This window comes from Cyprinodon tularosa, unplaced genomic scaffold, assembly GCF_016077235.1.
Source record: "Cyprinodon tularosa strain WSP-4 unplaced genomic scaffold, ASM1607723v1 ctg66, whole genome shotgun sequence".
NCBI classification, from domain to species: Eukaryota; Metazoa; Chordata; class Actinopteri; order Cyprinodontiformes; family Cyprinodontidae; genus Cyprinodon; species Cyprinodon tularosa.
This window is the reverse complement of record NW_024039407.1, coordinates 940,963-960,000: the sequence shown is the minus strand read 5'-3', so window position 1 is coordinate 960,000 and position 19,038 is coordinate 940,963. Positions and strand designations below refer to the sequence as shown.

At 39.9% G+C, this 19,038-nt stretch overlaps 1 protein-coding gene across 1 annotated transcript in view; it reads left to right on the top strand.

The window, feature by feature from the left end:
- Positions 1–19,038, top strand: part of fam120c (family with sequence similarity 120C) — a 34,955-nt gene that overhangs the window by 8,496 nt on the left and 7,421 nt on the right. The window contains exons 4-16 of the mRNA XM_038309256.1: positions 326–454; positions 2,269–2,371; positions 2,480–2,553; positions 4,128–4,402; positions 4,602–4,764; positions 4,892–4,975; positions 6,526–6,697; positions 7,301–7,550; positions 8,724–8,838; positions 9,175–9,384; positions 9,737–9,971; positions 11,086–11,221; positions 16,402–16,465. Coding sequence (XP_038165184.1) covers positions 326–454; positions 2,269–2,371; positions 2,480–2,553; positions 4,128–4,402; positions 4,602–4,764; positions 4,892–4,975; positions 6,526–6,697; positions 7,301–7,550; positions 8,724–8,838; positions 9,175–9,384; positions 9,737–9,971; positions 11,086–11,221; positions 16,402–16,465 — 2,010 coding nt within the window. The remainder of the gene's footprint in view (positions 1–325; positions 455–2,268; positions 2,372–2,479; positions 2,554–4,127; positions 4,403–4,601; positions 4,765–4,891; positions 4,976–6,525; positions 6,698–7,300; positions 7,551–8,723; positions 8,839–9,174; positions 9,385–9,736; positions 9,972–11,085; positions 11,222–16,401; positions 16,466–19,038) is intronic.

Below are 19,038 nucleotides of genomic sequence, written 5' to 3'. Positions count from 1 at the left end.
GTCGACTTTTCTCTGGCCTCGTTCATGTTTTGTTTAACACTCCTGGCATTTTGATAAATGGCACTGCTACATGGTTTTATGCAAAACTAACACGTGTGAATGAATGAAACATGAATGAAGCTCATTTGAATGTTAAAATTTAGGTTTTAATTTAGTTAGTTGTTAAATAAACTCATACTTCTATTGCTTCTAATTTTTTTTCATTCCATTATTTTTAAATGGTGTCCTGATTATAAAGAGAAAAATATCTCTGCACATGCACTATAAGCACATATTGGACTAACGTAGTTCCTCTGTCGGTGTGAACGCTTTGCTGGTGTTTCAGGTGCGAGCCCATCAGTTGGTGCTGCCGCCCTGTGAGGTGGTGATCAAAGCCGTTTCTGAATACGTCTCCTCCATCAAAGACCTAGGAAACCTCGACTCCATCGCTAGAGATGTCTTCAAACAGTCACAGGTAAGCCGGAGCCACTGGAGGCTGGGGTGTGAACATAGCAGAGTGGGTTTACATACCTTTGCATGACAAGTATTTATACTGAATTAACTGATTAAGCTTATATTTGATCACTTAAAAAACAAAACTAGGTCAGCATATTCACTTGTCCAGACACTGCATTTATAGCCTAAAAATTAGAGAAGCAATTCCCATGCTTTAAAGGATTACTCCACAGTTTAATCACGACAGGTTGTTGGTAGTGAGAATCAGCTAGAATGACCTATAAAGTGTTTGAATGTCATGTGACTCCTCCATGACGCTTTCATTGACTTATTGGGGATTTCCACAGGCCGCGGTTCGGGTTTAGTAATGTGTTTTTCCGCTGCACCGCACGGCGTGATTAAAGTCTTTATTGGAAGATCTGCTAATTCAGTGTGAATCAGCAGCAGGGTTTGGCAAAAAAAAAAAGTTAATATGCTGGTTTATAAAAATGTTTGCTTTGATAATCATCATTAGTATCAGGCTTTGCTTTTAGGAAATTTAAAGGAAAACTGGACAGGTGAACAGACTGAACAATGTTTACAGGTTTTATGTGGGTTTGGTTTTATGGTCAGTATTGAGGTCTTAAATTTGTTAAATTACACATTATTATTTAATTGTACAATCAGTAAACCTAGACTACAGGTGCAACTCCTGCATGAATAAAAGTAAAAATCACAGGTAGAAATACTGGTAGAGAATCAGTTCTCCTTCAAAAGAGCTCTCCTACATCCTCCACCCTCCAGTTGACAGTCATCTCTGTAGTCTGAGCTTCTTGTAGTAACAAGAATTGTTTGTTTAAACATTAAGGTGTTGGTAGCGTCTATTGTTTAGAACCCAGCAGGTTTTTATCAGGCTGCATGGTTGCTGTTAGCTAGAGAGCTGGCTGTGTGTTGAGAGCAGATTTAGTGCTAAGAGGCGGTAGTTGGTTATTGAGGGGTAACTTCAGCCATGTTAAAGACGGGCAGACTAGTTCACGCTGGTGAACGAGAGACATGTCATCAAGAGGCTCAATTAACCAAGATGTAGGACTATTTAAAACTCACAGACAGAGCTCTCTGGTCATTTTGCCCCTTTTTGCTGCAGCTGACCTGTGATTTTGAGTTTCTCACATAAACATTTCTTATTTCACAGCAATTAAATAAATACATGTATGAAATTGACAATCATTTAAAAATGGTTAAATAATTTATAGTCACCTGCTACTTTGTTAGGTACAGTTGCTTGTTTGTAGTTCTAAATGGGGTTTTGTTTTGTTTTTTGCCACTGGCATGCGTAAAAGGTCTGTGTACTGTTACTTCAGGTAACGATTCAATTACCATAATAGTTTCAGTAACTGATTGATCTGATTAATCCTTTGAGACATTTAGCCAACCAGCTTCTGTTGCGTTTGAAGGATATTAACTGAACAACTGAGCTGTTCTGAATCAGAACAATGTGAGTAGGATGCATGCAGACAATGCGACCAAGATTGGACATCTCTCCGCAGATATTTATAACTAAATAAATCCCCAGTTTTGTTCATGTAAAGCTAATCAGGAAGTGCTATTTAAAAGAAACAACACTATTTAGCTTAAGTCCTAAATTGTGCAGTTTTATGGTATGCATGTGTCTATTTTTACGATTCTTTAGGACAATGATGTAAGATAAGGCTGTGCATTTAGAAAGTTAATGCTGTCCGAATCATTTGGAATTGAAAAAGACTGAATGGTTTAAAACGTAGATCCATTGTTCATATAAGACCTTGATTCTGTGCCTGAATGCTGCAGCTGTCATCTTCTCTGTTCTGTTTTCAGTCACGAATGGAAGACAAAGTGGAGCGCTTCAAGAAAGCTGTGGATTACTTCTCAGCTGCATCTAAACCACGCTCACCCAACATGGGGCCCTCCCCTTTCATCTGTGAGTGATCAGCTGTTTAACCATTGGGACGGGATGTTTTTGTATGAACCATCTGAATTCTAATTTCTGCATGTAATTATCCTTATATCATTGCCTCTTTGTGCTCAGTACCTGGGTTTGGACCCATTCCATTTGGGGGACCACCTGGCCACATGGGACCGATCCCACTTGGAAAAAATCAGGTAGGTTGATGCCTCTTTCCTGATAAGTGTCCGTCCTATATATCAGTGCTCGATGTCAAACATTGCCCTATCGCCTGGGGCAAGTAGTTTTTATTGTCGGGAGAGAACAAATTTCATTGCATTTGCCCGCCGGGCATAGCCTGACGTAGTCCTACTCAATTCTAGTCAGAATATGAGTCTGATACTGCTCCGTAGAGCTGTGATTATGGGGCGTGTTTTGAACGAACCAGGAAAATAAATGCCTCTTCTGCACTCAATTAGATAGACCTACAACCAATAAGAGCAACGGAGTGCGTGACGTATGTTAAGCCAGGCACAGTTGTTGTCAACAAAAATCAAAGCGTGCAGTTGCACGCCTAGAATAAGAAGATGAGCCTTGATCGTGTTTCTCTGTTCCCCTTTTAAAATTAATTTGCTGTCGATATCTTCTAGAACAGACCTTATAGCAGAATCTACTCACCTAAACTCTCCAGCGGCAGCCATTGTTGTTGTCACCCATGCGCGCTTTGGTCACGTGGTTGATTGCGTCACTGTTGATCAACTGTCCATCATCGTATAAAGCCCGCCCTGACAATTTGATTGGATCGCCAGAGAGTGGGCGATAATACTCGCGCTACTATGGAGCAATGCCAGACCGAACTTCCCGACCTCAAACCTTGTGGGCGGGACTAAGTTCGGAATGGCACCCAGGCTACGCCGGGCAATGATGGCCAAAAAAATTATTTATCACTCAAAATTGCTTTAAAATCACCGAAATTCGCTGAAAACGACCCACAAGCTTTGTCGGCGCCACCTTTGTTGTTTTGTACACATTCTCCGTGATTTGAAAAAGCTGCATGATTTTCCGCTAGATGGCGTGATTTTTCTCTCCTTGGGGAGAGAATTCTGCAGAGCAGCAGCTGGGTGATGAATTTAATCTATACTATAATACACGCTAGATTAAAAATGATCAGTCAGGGATTATGAAAATAATAATAATAATTGTATGCGCACAGTGTAATTATTTCTATCATATGGCAGTCTTCTGTACAGTGGTCATACATTAAAAAATTTTCATTACCTTTTTTTCTCTTAGACATTGGAGTGGTGCATTTAACCTGTCAAGTTGTTTTTAGATTTTTAACTTTACAATTTATATTTTCCAAGCACACAACAGCTTAAAGCAAAGTTTAGTTTAAAAAGAATGTGCAGGAAGGATTGAAAAGCATGTTAACACGGTAATGTAGGCTTGAGTTCATTATCTGACGCATGCATATACACACCAGGAACCTGTAAACTTACTGAATTACAAAAAAACATTTAGAAAAAAAAAACATGTCTCATTGATATATATAGAAAAATGAATATTAGGAACTATATTTATCAAACATTACATTATTAAAGTTACATTACATTATCAAACATTTACTTGCCCATACTGGGCAAGTAAAAATTGTTTCTGGGCAAATGAAATGGGAAAGCCACTTCCCTGAAACGTCAACCCCTGTATATACTTATTTATTTTGTTGTCACGTTTTTAATTTCTTTGTGTTGCTGTAAGTAGGCCCTAATTTGTTTCTTCTGGCCTTTTCCAGTTTCCTCCGCCGCAGGGCCCAGGGTTTAAGCCGCCGTATCAGAACGCTCCATACGGACCTCCCTCTGCACCCCTCTTTCACCCACCTCAGCAGCCGGCCCAAGACTGCAACGACTCACTGACAGGCAAGATGGGCTTCGCCGATTGGTCGGCCCCGTACGATTCCACACAGGGTGGAAATCGGCTGCCCAACCATCACACCAGCACTCAGTCTGGTCCCTCCCCCTCTCCTTCCTCATCATCAGATGGAGATGAACCCAATGACAGTAATGCTAAGTAAATATGCCTTTACTTGTTTCACAAGCAGCCAAACCAATACTTTTATGTTTCTTTGAAAAGTGGTAATATAAATTAAGTTTAAGAGATGTTTTTCAGTCTCTATGTTGAATGAAATGTTCTTTCACAAAAAAAAAAAAAAAAAAAAACTTCTGCAGGTGTTTAATTCAAACACTGCTGTGCTCTTTTGTCTTTATAGTCATCTGACAGACAAGTCCTCTCGGTGGGAGGACCCGGCCGGGAGAGGGGCCCCGGCTTCTGGAGACGGTTCTCAAGGCAACGGGAGCGGGTCGAACATTCCGTCACTGTTGTCGATGGCGACGCGGAGTCACATGGACATAACCACACCCCCACTGCCTCAGGTGAGAGAAAGAAATCCAGCTGACCTTAGTGGGTGTTGAGCTTTTGAATCGCCGCCAAACCCGCCCGCTGAGCGCTCTGGTTTCAGAGAATCCGCTTTTTCAGTTCCTCTGTTGCTTCTTGCTTCAGGTCAGTGCTGAGGTTCTTCGTGTAGCCGAACACAGACACAGAAGAGGGCTGATGTACCCCCAGATTTACCACATTTTGACCAAGGTAAATACTATAATGAATGTTTAAGCATGTTCCAAAGATAAGCTGATTTGTTTTTAACCCCTGAGAGTCTTTGAGAGCAGAAACAAGACACTGTATTTGGTTTCGTCTTTTGATCACAGCTTATCAGTGTACCCTCCTCTTTGCAATCTTCACAAAAAATGTTTATATTATTCTCTCCTTTTTTTCCTTCCAAAGTCTCACATATTTTTTAAGTTGTGGCTGTGAGGCAGAGGCCACAAACCTTTCAGGAGACAAGTTAATTGTGAAAGGAAAGATTAAGCGAACAACCATCCAAGGACTGCTTTTTGTAAGATGCTGAGCAGCCCTGATGCTCTCTGATCTAAGTTAAAGCTCTTGGTTATGTCCATTTTAGCGTTGCACAAAAGTTGGATGAAATGCTATTAAAAGTACATCTTATATGCTTGCAAGTGGATGCATTTTAAAGTACAGGCCTTCTAGATTCTGGTTTTAAATGGCTCAAACACTGACTGTTACAAAGCCTAAACCACAGAGGTTCAATCATGTTAAGTTTTCTTTTTAAATTCTTCTCTCATAAAAAAAGTCTTGTAGATGTCGCTGTCTTTGCATGCCTGTGTAATGTAGTGCAGTTGTTTCTGTCGTTGAAAACATGCAAAACTTTACATAAAAAAATAAGGTATGCTGCTGCTGTAGGCGTAGCTGTTGCATGTATTTTACTGTTTATTAGACCGTAAAGAACACAAATGTATTTTTAAGGATAACCATTTTTTTCTTTTTATGAAAGTGACAAAAGAAAGTATCTAATAACCCACAATGTGAGCCAATATCTCTCAGTAAAGCAGCATAGGCCAGTGAGGAGAGTCCCATCCATTGTTTTGAAATTTTTCTCATAGGCTCTCACCTAATGGCAATGATTTTCAAAACCATAGCTGTGTCAGAATGTATGTATTGGGAGAAGAGAAAGTGGGCATACAGGACAACTAGTTTAACTGGTAAAATCTAATTTTGTTGTGATAAAAAGCTACTACAGAGCTGAAAACAAATACACCCAACATAACAAGAAGTAACCTGGAAATTGTATATTTTGTCAGAAAAGGCTTATCTCCACTGAGGAGGTTATGTTTTCATCTATTGTTTGTTTCCTTACCTTACTTGAAAAGGTCTGAATGGATATTAAGGAATTTTTTACCTGAGGTATGCCTCATGCCAAAGAACAATTCATTAAAATTTGGTCATGATCCAGTTGTCTATGAGTTTAAGCTATAGGTGGGTGTATAGGGCCAAATTTGCTGCTTGGTGGAGTTCTACGCTCTGAGTGCTTCTATAGTTTCCGATGGTTTGACTGGGGAAAAAAACAGTTTTTGAAGGATAACGCCCCTCATGAGTAGTTACTTTATGGAAGATGCATTTTTTTTGTTTTGTCTTGTGGATTATTACAGACAAAAGAAGCCTGTCTATGCCTGATACTGACAACCATGGTTCATTTGTGAAGCCAACTTCTGTGATGGCGGCATTATTTGACCGGAATGATGGTTTTCTTGAACTGATTTTTGGATTTGCTCATCCCTCAGGGAGAGATGAAAATGCCAGTGTGTATAGAGGACGAGTGTAACTCCGAGCTGCCTCCTGCCTCCCTGCTGTTCCGAGCTGCCAGACAGTACGCATACGGCGTCCTTTTTAGTCTGGCTGAAACGCACCGCCGCCTGGAGAGACTCGCCCTCCGCAAGAGGACTCCCTTAGAAGGTGGGTCCTGTGATTGGGATCCATGTTAACCCTCCAACTCTAATGATGTTGTTAGAGTCTCATCTTTCTTGTTGAGATCATTGCCTGCACAGGTTTATTTACATTCCCCTGTCTAACATCTGAACTTTTACTAATATTTCTCTCTTCCCTCAGTTTTCCATGATGTTGTGATCAGTAGACTTGTTCCTAAATATCTTAGAAATATAATTTACCTGCCATTAATAAGAACAGCACCCACTCCTTGCTTTTCTTTAGCATGTTGTGTAAAAAAAAAAATGTAACTCCCTTTATTGCCTCACAATGGGGAAATTTGTTCTCTGCATTAAACCCATCCCCTTGGGGAGCAGTGGGCTGCCTTTGTGTGGCACCCAGGGAGCAACCAGGGTTAAGGTCCTTACTCAGGAACCCAAAGTGGAGGCTGTGGGGATCCAACTGGGTGTTTGTAACCTTCTCAGAGCACAAGTGCACTGCTCAAGCCAATAGTTCATAACTGCCCTAGAAATCCCTAAAGCCTGAACCTCGTCCTTTACGAGAGGCTTTTGATCTTAAAATGAGATTTCTACTTCTTCTATCAATGCTCCGTCTCTTCTCTGTGCGTTCCAGTTCCTCCAGTGATCATCAAAGAGTGGAGCAGCGGCAAGGCCAAGTCAGCCCTGACGCCTGAGCTGGTTCCAGCTCTGTGTTTCAGAGAGTGGACCTGCCCGAACCTGCGCCGGCTCTGGCTGGGCCGTGCCAGCGAGGACCGCTCAAGGAGAACCAGAGCCTTTCTGGCGTGTCTGCGCTCCGACTGCCCAGCACTTCTAAACCCAGCACAAGTGCCCCAACACCTGCTGCTCATGTGCTGCGTGCTCAGGTAACTGCCCTCGCTTGGTGGCGTGTTCTACCACACGCCAGAGACCTGTTCAGGGTTCTCTTTTTGATTTACTCAGAATAATTAAAACTTATGTGAATTGTTCAGGACATAAAATTTTCCAAGGATCAGTTAGAAAATATTTGTTTTATTTCTGGTATCGGCCTAACAGAAGTAGGATTTCTATGAAACTAGAAAATTCCATGTGTTTGTCACACCCATAACTCTGTTGATTAATATTATTAAAATTATAGCTGAATAAGGAAGTTTATTTTTACCGAGAAATTTAGAGGGAAAAACGAGTCTTTAAAATAAGGCAAATTCCATAAAAGCATTTAAGACTATAAAGGTAGATCTCAGGTCGAGGGGTCCAGACTTCTGGAGTCTTGGGCCATATTTAGAAACTTCTCTCCCCTCCCCTGTGCATCATCTGTGTATGACAGCCAGACCTGATCTCAGGACCTCAGGGAGATCCTAAGGATGTAAAACTCCTTCTATGTAAGACAACGCTGGTCTATTTAATGCTCCAAGTCAAAAGTAATGGCAGTTAATTTGTTCTTTCTAGTAATTGAAACAGCAGCAGAGTTGCATGTATTTTCAGAGGTTTACAGGCAATAGTCTTGAATAAACCTGAAAAATCTGCTTTCTTCCTATCAAGACTCTTTACTCTGTTAATCCTAAAAACATGTGTTTTTGTATTTAAGCTCATTATGAATCCAGCTGTTCTGTTTAAGCCTCAAAGGTTCATTAGAAAATAAGAAAATAGCATCACCAAGACCAAGGACCAAATCAGAAGGCTCAAGGAGAAATTTGCGATGAAGTTAATTACGTGACCCAACTGATGAACTCAAAATAGAGATCATAGAAACAATTCTGTCTAAATAAATTGATAAGTTGCACAAAGAGAATAATCAGAGGCAGGCAGGTCTGCGGTCCTTAGGTGGGTGATCTGTTGGCAGCATAATTATTGGTGACATTCACAATTGTGGGATTTATTTAAACACCTTTTGAACGAAGGCCGGAAAGATTTTTTTTTTTCATAAACAATGTAGGGACTCACCCCCACATTCTGCTGATTGGGACATCACCAACAATACCAGTTCATCTGTTGCCTAATCCAGCGGTAGTTTTGTCCTTCTGCTCTTTGATCTCAGTTCTGTGTTCTTCTCCTCTCAGGTATATGATGCAGTGGCCTGGTGGACGGATCCTTCAGAGACACGAGCTCGATGCCTTCCTGGCCCAAGCTGTTTCCAGCCAGCTCTATGAGCCCGACCAGCTGCAGGAGCTCAAGGTGGGGAATCACGTCAGATTGCAAGCCTGTTCTGCACCATCCATCCCATCTGCAGTTCTGTTGTGTGAAGCAAATCCTTTATGAAAAATACAAGTAACCTGTTCCCATGGAAACCTGTTTAAAATAAACAGTTTCTAAAGTTTCATTGCTGGAATATTCAGTGAAGCTTTCTTCATTTTTCGCCGATTGTTCATGTTGAAGTACATGCCTTAGTTTCTGAAGCGTACCATGCTTTTACAACTGCATGCCTCAACTCCTTGTACGTCTGAGCCGCTTTCTTTTGTTTCCAGTTTGAAAAAGGCGCCTTTTTGGTTGTGTGTGTCTGTCGTCTGTCAGGTGGAGAAGGTGGACGTCCGCGGCGTGCAGCTGGCTGCTCTCTTTATGGCTGGCGTTGACACGGCGCTATTCATCAATGATGTCTGCGGCCAGCCGTTGCCATGGGAACACTGCTGCCCCTGGGGCTTCTTCGACGGCAAGCTGTTCCAGAGCAAACTGGCCCGGGCCGCCCGCGACCGTGCCGCCCTGCTGGACATGTGCGAGGGGCAGGTATGAGGCAGAGGCAGCTACTTGTTACAGCAGATGGTAAAACTGACGTGCTGAGAAATAAATGTTGAATAAAACACGCTGGAAGTTTGAAGGGGTCACCGCAGGAAATCTATTTATAGCTTTAGTCTGAGGCCCAGTTTCCCACAGATGGTAGGCAGAGCAATAATACAGCTTCATAATGTCATAAATTGTTTTGGACCGGTCGTTTTTCCTTAGTTTTTGAATTTTGCTCTGCAAAGCTTATTTAAAACCCCCCAGAGAAGGCACCGGAGAATGAGCTGAGATCTGTAGAGATAAAGCAAATACGGTGAAAAAGAAAGGGGATCTAACTTCATATTTTTCCGTGTCGCAGGAGGAGTTGGTGTCGAAGGTTGAGAAGATGCGCCAGGCGATCCTCGAGGGCATCAACCTCTCTCGTCCTCCTCCCCCTCCCCCTCCTCTTCCACCTCCTGCCTTCCTGCCCCCTGCCATGGTGCCCCCTTTCTACCCAATGCCTCTCTACCCACCTCGCCCCATGGGTGGCATGCCCCCACATCACCCGCATCATCCACATCACCCCGGCCAGCACAGACCCAGAGCTTTCCCAGGTATTCAGCTCCAGGCAGTTTGAACACTTTGTGTGAAAAGGACAAATGAAACTACTTGATGTAAGATGATGAATAAACCTGAACGTTTTATTCATCATCTTACATCAAGTAGTTTCATAATTTGTTATAATTGCTGTAAAGCTAAAAGCTGGGCAATAACTTTATATATCAAGGTATTTTTATTGAGTTACAATGATTTGAAATTTAATTACAGTATTTCAGTACAGACCAGTGTCAGGGATTATGGTGTTTGTCACTGGCTGACATTCAGGGGTTTATGTAATTTTAAGTTTTTTTTTTTTTTTTAAAGCAAATATTTCATAAATGTTATTTTTGGAGGAGTTTGATAAACTTGGCAAAACAAATGTCACAGATTTGCACTGGTGCACATTTGTTGTGAGTATTCTTGGCAGTCGTTCTGAGGCTTTTATTTTGTTTATTTTGCTGTGTGGGTCGTAATGAATCGGTGATTAGTTCACTTTTTTTTGTTATACTGGCAGAGGATGATAAAAATGACATAAGTTTGACTGTTTTGCATGAAAAGGTGACTAAGATAAGAAACTAAGAAGTAACCTTTTACAGTGTGAGGAACCAGGGCAGTAAAAATTTAACAAAAGCCTATTTCAGATCGGACGAAGTGACAATAAGAGATCAAGAAGCATTAACAACTTCTGGAAAAGCTGATATTGTTCAAGTAGCTTGTTTAGATAATTATTATTTGCCATTTTATTTTCCTCTAACAGTAATGGAGTGCTGATGTTGTTTACCTTTGAAATGAAAGGATAGTTTTTGCACTAATTTAGAAAAATTACCCCAGGTATAAAAAAAGTTTAATCTTTGACCATGTTTTTTTTGTTTTGCTTTAAATCTTTATAAAATGTAATAACATGAGTCTTAATAAATTCTTTATATTTCCATTACCCTTAGAAAAATTATATATATCCTAACTTATATTAAAAAAGGAAGTTAATTAAAGCTGTGTAGTTGATAGTTTTGTTCTGTGTGAGGTTTGTGTTATTGGGCAGGTCTGACTCTAATGAGCTTTTTCCTCTCTCTCTCTCTCTCTCTCTCTCTCTCTCTCTCTCTCTCTCTCTCACTCGCTCCCTCCCTCCAGGCATTCAATCCATTCCCCCTCAGGGAGGAAAACTGGAGATAGCTGGCATGGTGGTCGGCCAGTGGGCTGGAAACAAGCCTCTCCGTGGCAGAGGGGGTTTTAACATGCAGGTGGTCTCAGTGGGAGCAGGAAAAGGGTGAGTAAAGTCAAGATTAACACTCGCAGCCAAAATCTGACTGCACACTTGTAATATTAGAAGACAAAGAATCTCAGATGTCATTTGAAAGTAGACAGTATACAAAGAAACGTGTAGTTTTAAGGAAACCGGTCATGGTTAGTGGAACGATCCACATTTTTATTTGTAGATGATCTTATTTCCTTTGTAAGAGAAATTTTAAGACATGTTAACCAGAGGCATGGTGTATTTTACTGATATCTGACAGATCAACATGTTTTGATGGCCTTTTTTAAGCCTTTGCTGATTTGTTTTAAGTGATATCCGTTTTACACATGTGAGAACGTTACAGAATCAAACTTCAAACTTACGCTCACAAGATAAGAGACTTTAAAGAAAGGCAGGCCTCATCGTTTGGTTTTCCCAACTGCAATGAAATTTAACGTTCCTCTAAACAAAACAGTGAAATAGTCCTTTTCAGAAACCGTGAATCACATCCAGTGTTGCATCTCCTGGCCAAAAAGTTTAAAGTTCTACTAATATCAATGTTTTATTGAACATTGAATGGCAGTGGACGAATAAACTAGGGCTACAACTAACGATTATTTTAAAAATCGATGAGTCCGCCGATTATTTTTTCGATTAATCGATGAACCGGATAAAAAATATTTTTTATACTAACCTCTTTATTCCAAAATAAATATTTTAGACAGAACAAACAAGCACACAAGTACAGGTTGCTCATTAACTGTACTGGTGCAATATGAAAAATAAATGTTTGTGTTAAAACTACGCAAACTTACATGAGAAATGTAGCTGTACATCCACAAAATATAGGCTACTTTGTTTCATAAAGCGCAAAAAAAGACATTTTTGTTTTTAAAAGCCCCTAAGGGGTTCAAACAATAGGTCCCCCCATTTCAACAAATACGTTTTTTTAGACTAGAAGAGTTCTGCCTTTTAAGACAGGAAAGTATAGCAGTTAAAGTTGCTGCTTGAGAAAATACTTAACCATAGAGATAAAAATAGCCCTGTGATTCAAATTATAAATTGTATTTGGAATAAAAATGAGAGAACTAGGGGTGTTAAAAAACACATCCTCCAAAGACAGATATTTACATGGGAATGTGGCATATAATTAATTGACATATTACTGATCTTGCTGGATTTTATTCTGCTTTACTTCCATAAAGTGCAGGATCTTTACTTTATCTTTGCCAGAAGATTTAAACTTTAAAAGCCTTGCCCTCATAATTTGCAAGTTAATTTATTTATAAAGTAAATGTAAACGCTGCTTAAGCTAATTCAAATGAAATTAAAAGTAAAATAAGTAGCCAACCTTATCACTGTCTGTAACCTACTAACAAGGTAAGGAAAGCATCAGATGAGCTACCTGAGAAACTAACGTTACCTTTCCCCACTTTAAAACCAAACAATCATGGTGGTTCCGTGACATGTTAATTTCTTTTGACAAAAGTTGCATGTTACGACTTTTTTCACTTTACAAAGCGCAGGCTATTTTAATTATTGTGATCAATTTGCGCCGTCAATCCCGGTGCATGCGCGCTTCATTTGCAGTCTGGACGCTGAGGCTCTGACTGCAGCGCTGAGAGGGACTCCTGTGGGAAAACGCGGTTGGGGTGGGGGAGGCGCCCCACGGCAGAGTAGGAACGATACGTGCTTTCACGTAAGAGTCTCCAAAAGCCGCCAGTGACACCGGAAAAAGTCGCCAGATTTGCCGCTAGTCGCTTTTTAGAAAAATAGTCGCTGGAGGGGTCTGAAAAGTCGCTGAGTTGGCAACACTGCACCTGCGGCGCTGGCTCGCTCTGCCGTATTTTTTTTTCTTCCTCTTTCAGTCAAGAGGCAGTGATGACGGCGCGGCGGATGACGCATTAATCGCGCGACACAACTAATCGATGATGAAATTCGTTGCCAACGCTTTTAAAAGTCGATTTTTATCGGTTTTATCGATTCGTTGTTGCAGCCCTAGTGAGAACGTTACAGAATCAAACTTCAAACTTACGCTCACAAGATAAGAGACTTTAAAGAAAGGCAGGCCTCATCGTTTGGTTTTCCCAACTGCAATGAAATTTAACGTTCCTCTAAAAAAAACAGTGAAATAGTCCTTTTCAGAAACCGTGAATCACATCAAGTGTTGCATCTCCCGGCCAAAAAGTTTAAAGTTCTACTAATATCAATGTTTTATTGAACATTGAATGGCAGTGGACGAATAAACTAGGGCTGCAACTAACGATTATTTTAAAAATCGATGAATCGGCCGATTATTTTTTCAAATAATCGATGAACCGGATAAAAAATATTTTTTATACTAACCTCTTTATTCCAAAATAAACATTTTAGACAGAACAAACAAGCACACAAGTACAGGTTGCTCATTAACTGTACTGGTACAATATGAAAAATAAATGTTTGTGTTAAAACTACGCAAACTTACATGAGAAATGTTGCTGTACATCCACAAAATATAGGGTACTTTGTTTCATAAAGCGCAAAAAAATACATTTTTGTTTTTAAAAGCCCCTAAAGGGCTCAAACAATAGGCCCCCCCATTTCAACAAATGAGTTTTTTTTAGACTAGAAGAGTTCTGCCTTTTAAGACAGGAAAGTATAGCAGTTAAAGTTGCTGCTTGAGAAAATACTGAACCATAGAGATAAAAAATAGCCCTGTGATTCAAATTATAAATTGTATTTGGAATAAAAATGAGAGAACTAGGGGTGCTAAAAAACACATCCTCCAAAGACAGATATTTACATGGAAATGTGGCATATAATTAATTGACATATTACTGATCTTGCTGGATTTTATTCTGCTTTACTTCCATAAATTGCAGGATCTTCTTTACTTTATCTTTGCCAGAAGATTTAAACTTTAAAAGTCTTGCCCTCATAATTTGCAAGTTAATTTATTTATAAAGTAAATATAAACGCTGCTTAAGCTAATTCAAATGAAATTAAAAGTAAAATAAGTAGCCAACCTTATTACTGTCTGTAACCTACTAACACGGTAAGGAAAGCATCAGATGAGCAACCTGAGAAACTAACGTTACGTTTCCTCACTTTAAAATGAAACAAACATGGTCGCTCACCCTGCTGATCAGCTCTCTTCACTGCCATCGAAGGCTCCAACGTGTTTCCTTTTCAGGTGCTGCATCATAACAGCGGTGATTCCGCGCCATGTTCATTTGTTTTTACAAAAGTTGCATGTTACGACTTTTTTCGCTTTACAAAGCGCAGGCTATTTTAATTATTGTGATCAATTTGCGCCGTCAATCCCGGCGCATGCGCGCTTCATTTGCAGTCTGGACGCTGAGGGTAAACATCCTCTGACTGCAGCGCTGAGAGGGACTCCTGCGGGAGCGGAGTTGGGATGGGGGAGGCGCCCCACGGCAATGACGACGGCGGCGGATGACGCATTAATCGCGCGACACAACTAATCGATGATGAAATTCGTTGCCAACGCTTTTAAAAGTCGATTTTTATCAATTTTATCGATTCGTTGTTGCAGCCCTAGAATAAACATAATGAGGTAGCCTCAGTCATGATGAAACCTGGTCTGAAAGCTCATTTACACGTTTCATCTGTGATTATCCTATTGATATTACTGAGTTTTAAATATGCTGTGATCTACTGGTGTGTTTGTCGACACTTTTCTCTGCAATCACACTTGCTTAACGTACCAAACTCGTTGGTAACCTCATTTGGATGCACTTTTGACTGAAAATTGTTGTGCTGCATTAAATAATTTTACTTAAAGATCCTTTGTATGTTAGAGCCATCAATCATTTATCAATTAATCTGTCCAATTTTTTTTTTTTAGGTTTTATACAGAATTCAAAGCAGATGAAACTAAAAGTGTGCAATTTGAATTCTGGATAGAGCATATTAATAAAAAAAAAACATTATTTTTTCTTCTTAAATTGAAATGTTTACATTTTTAATAAGTTTGACATAATTTCTTCTGTTTCTGCTAATGAAAAATGTTAGTGTCTGTGTACTTAAGTAGACTATTTCTAAAAAATGATTATTTAGGTAATCCATTAATCAGATTGTTTAAGTCCTAGGGTCTGATTGCATTTTGGTTCTCTGTTGACTGAATACTTGGTGCTGTTGGCACAAATCTCATTTAACATTAGACCCTATTTAAATGAAGCCAAGTTTTAGTTATATCTGCTAAACGTGTCTGTCAGATGGGGGTCCTGCCTAGACGAAGCGGCTGTGAAATCAGCATCAACTATCATTAAATCCAAACAAATGGACATAGACCAAAGCACTTAACCATCGACCAACTGCCGCATCTGGCAACACAATCTGGGGATGCACGTTTTTTAGATTAGATTAGATGAGCTTTATTGATCCCACAGCGGAGAAATTCACTGGTCACATCCTGGCATAGTAATAAAGAAGGTGCAAACAAGGAGGAAACGGTGCATTAGGAATACAAATAAATAAAAAATCAATTAAAAAAATAAGAAATAAAAAAATAAATAAAAAAATACAAGGGAAAAAAAGCAAACCATTGGAATTAGTTTCCAAGTTAGAAGACATTTCATCTCCCATCCAGGAAGCTTTTTCAATTAAAATTTTAAGACCGAGTAGCAGTGTTCTCTAAAGGACAGTGGTAACAATACAACACAAAGAATTTCCTTTTAAAAGTTAAATTCCTTTTAGAAGTTCTAAACGTTTTTTAGTTGTTTTTTTTTCATTTAATTTCAATTACAAGATTCTGCCTGCATTCCTTCAAGGTTTGTTTTTCACAGACCATGTGAATAATGATTTGTTGATTTATAAATCCTGTCCCTTTTTAAAGAAATTGTTTTCACTCTTCAAATAGGCACTGAAATTACTTGCACTGGTCTTACTCTTCACCCGCAGTTATGAGTACGAGTAATATAAATGCCTCCGTTGAAAATGAAAACTGTTTTAAAAAAATGCATTTATTAAAACAGCAAAAAGGATGCATGTGGTCAGTGGAAAAAATGTTTAAGCAATGCACACAAAATCTTGTAATTAAAAAAAAACTGCTGGTGTACAAAGTGGCTGGAAGATCAAATCACTTCCATTAACCCAACAGCAGGTATTCTGCTTTATTCCTCAGTGCTGATCATTTATCTCCCGAACATATTCCTGGGTTTGGATTGAGCTGTTCCTTCTTTTAATGTGTTTCTTTTCCTACTTTTCAGGAGGGGTAAGGAGATTCCAGGAAAAGTAAAAGGAGGGAAAAAACCAGCTGCCAACAGAACACAGGTATGACGCAGAGAGCAATATCAAAGTCCAATAAATGAGGATTCAATAAAGTATTACCTCGGGAAAAATGAAAATAAATTATTATTGCTGTAAATATTTTTTCCTTTTGTTTAAGAAACCTGTATGTTTATATATATATATATATATATATATATATATATATATGTATATATATATATATATATATACATACATACATACATACATACACTCACCGGCCACTTTATTAGGTACGCCATGCTAGTAACGGGTTGGACCCCCTTTTGCCTTCAGAACTGCCTCAATTCTTCGTGGCATAGATTCAACAAGGTGCTGGAAGCATTCCTCAGGGAGTTTGGTCCATATTGACATGATGGCATCACACAGTTGCCGCAGATTTGTAGGCTGCACATCCATGATGCGAATCTCCCGTTCCACTACATCCCACAGATGCTCTATTGGATTGAGATCTGGTGACTGTGGAGGCCATTTGAGTACAGTGAACTCATTGTCATGTTCAAGAAACCAGTCTGAGATGATTCCAGCTTTATGACATGGCACATTATCCTGCTGAAAGTATCCATCAGAAGTTGGGTACATTGTGGTCATAAAGGGATGGACATGGTCAGCAACAATAGTCAGGTAGGCTGTGGCATTGCAACAATGCTCAATTGGTACCAAGGGGCCCAAAGAGTGCCAAGAAAATATTCCCCACACCATGACACCACCATCACCAGCCTGAACCGTTGATACAAGGCAGGATGGATCCATGCTTTCATGTTGTAGACGCCAAATTCTGACCCTACCATCCGAATGTCGCAGCAGAAATCGAGACTCATCAGACCAGGCAACGTTTTTCCAATCTTCTATTGTCCAATTTCTATGAGCTTGTGCAAATTGTAGCCTCAGTTTCCTGTTCTTAGCTGAAAGGAGTGGCACCCGGTGTGGTCTTCTGCTGCTGTAGCCCATCTGCCTCAAAGTTCGATGTACTGTGCTTTCAGAGATGCTCTTCTGCCCACCTTGGTTGTAACGGGTGGTTATTTGAGTCACTGTTGCCCTTCTATCAGCTCGAACCAGTCTGGCCATTCTCCTCTGACCTCTGGCATCAACAAGGCATTTCCGCCCACAGAACTGCCGCTCACTGGATTTTTTTTTTCTTTTTCGGACCATTCTCTGTAAACCCTAGAGATGGTTGTGCGTGAAAATCCCAGTAGATCAGCAGTTTCTGAAATACTCAGACCAGCCCTTCTGGCACCAACAATCATGCCACGTTCAAAGTCACTCAAATCACCTTTCTTCCCCATACTGATGCTCGGTTTGAACTGCAGGAGATTGTCTTGACCATGTCTACATGCCTAAATGCACTGAGTTGCCGCCATGTGATTGGCTGCTTAGAAATTAAGTGTCAACTAGCAGTTGGATGGGTGTACCTAATAAAGTGGCCGGTGAGTATATATATATATATATATATATATATATATATATATATATATATATATATATATATATATATATATATATATAGGTGTGGAACGGTTCACAAAATCCACGGTTCGGTTCGATTCGATACATGTTGATTGTTACACCGAAATTCCATAAAAAATTATGAAATTAATGAAAAAATCCCCACAAAAATAATGGATTGTAATTATTTTAAAAGATCCACGGAAACCCTGGATCATTTCCGTATGCTACTATTGCTGCTTTGAATTTAATCATCTCGCGCATGCTCTCTAACCTGACAACAGCCAGATGCATGGGAGCGAGACATGCATCTGGCTGTTGTCAGGTTACATGCTCTCTACCATCTCCAAGGAACTCAGAGGGGAATGACATGTTGCTGTTAGCATAAACAAAACGTGTTGCACAATGCTTGCACACTGTTGCACTTTTATCCACAACTTTCTTTCCGCCGTCATCGTAGGTCACTCTAAATGCAAAGCGCCCCCATACAGCAGACCTATAAAGAGCTGCTGGCGCGTCTTCCAACGCCTGTTCTTTCCCACTCACCATTCCGACACAATTCTCCACAACAACTGATTTTTTCCCGTGCTGCACCTGGCTAAGCTGCTTCGCTTCTTCTTCTTCTTGTTTACTACTGGCGGTTGGCTTTGGTCGCAGTACCGCCACCTTCTGCTCTGGAGTGTAATCGCTTCCTCAATGAGAAAAAGGAGCAGCGCATGAACCGAACGAAACACACGCGAACCGAACCGAGACAGTCGAACCGAACGATTCTGACGGTTTTCATAAATCGTCCCATCCCTATATATATATATATATATATATATATATATATATATATATACACACACAAATTTCATGTTGACTATAATTACTGTACTGAAATAATAATTACCGTAGTTATGATGCAAATTCATAAGACACAACTCCCCTTTTTGCTTAATGCTACGTTAATACTAAACACAATGTTGGCAGCAAAAAAAAAGCACCTGCTACCTCATTACTGATGCTTGTACACATTTAGGTCGAATAAATGTCCAGATGCATCTGATGCCTGTGCTGCTCCTGTGTTCAATGGCAGAGGGCAGCTTTGCTTTATTTGCTGTGATAAGTGGGTAAAAAGTAGTTTTAAT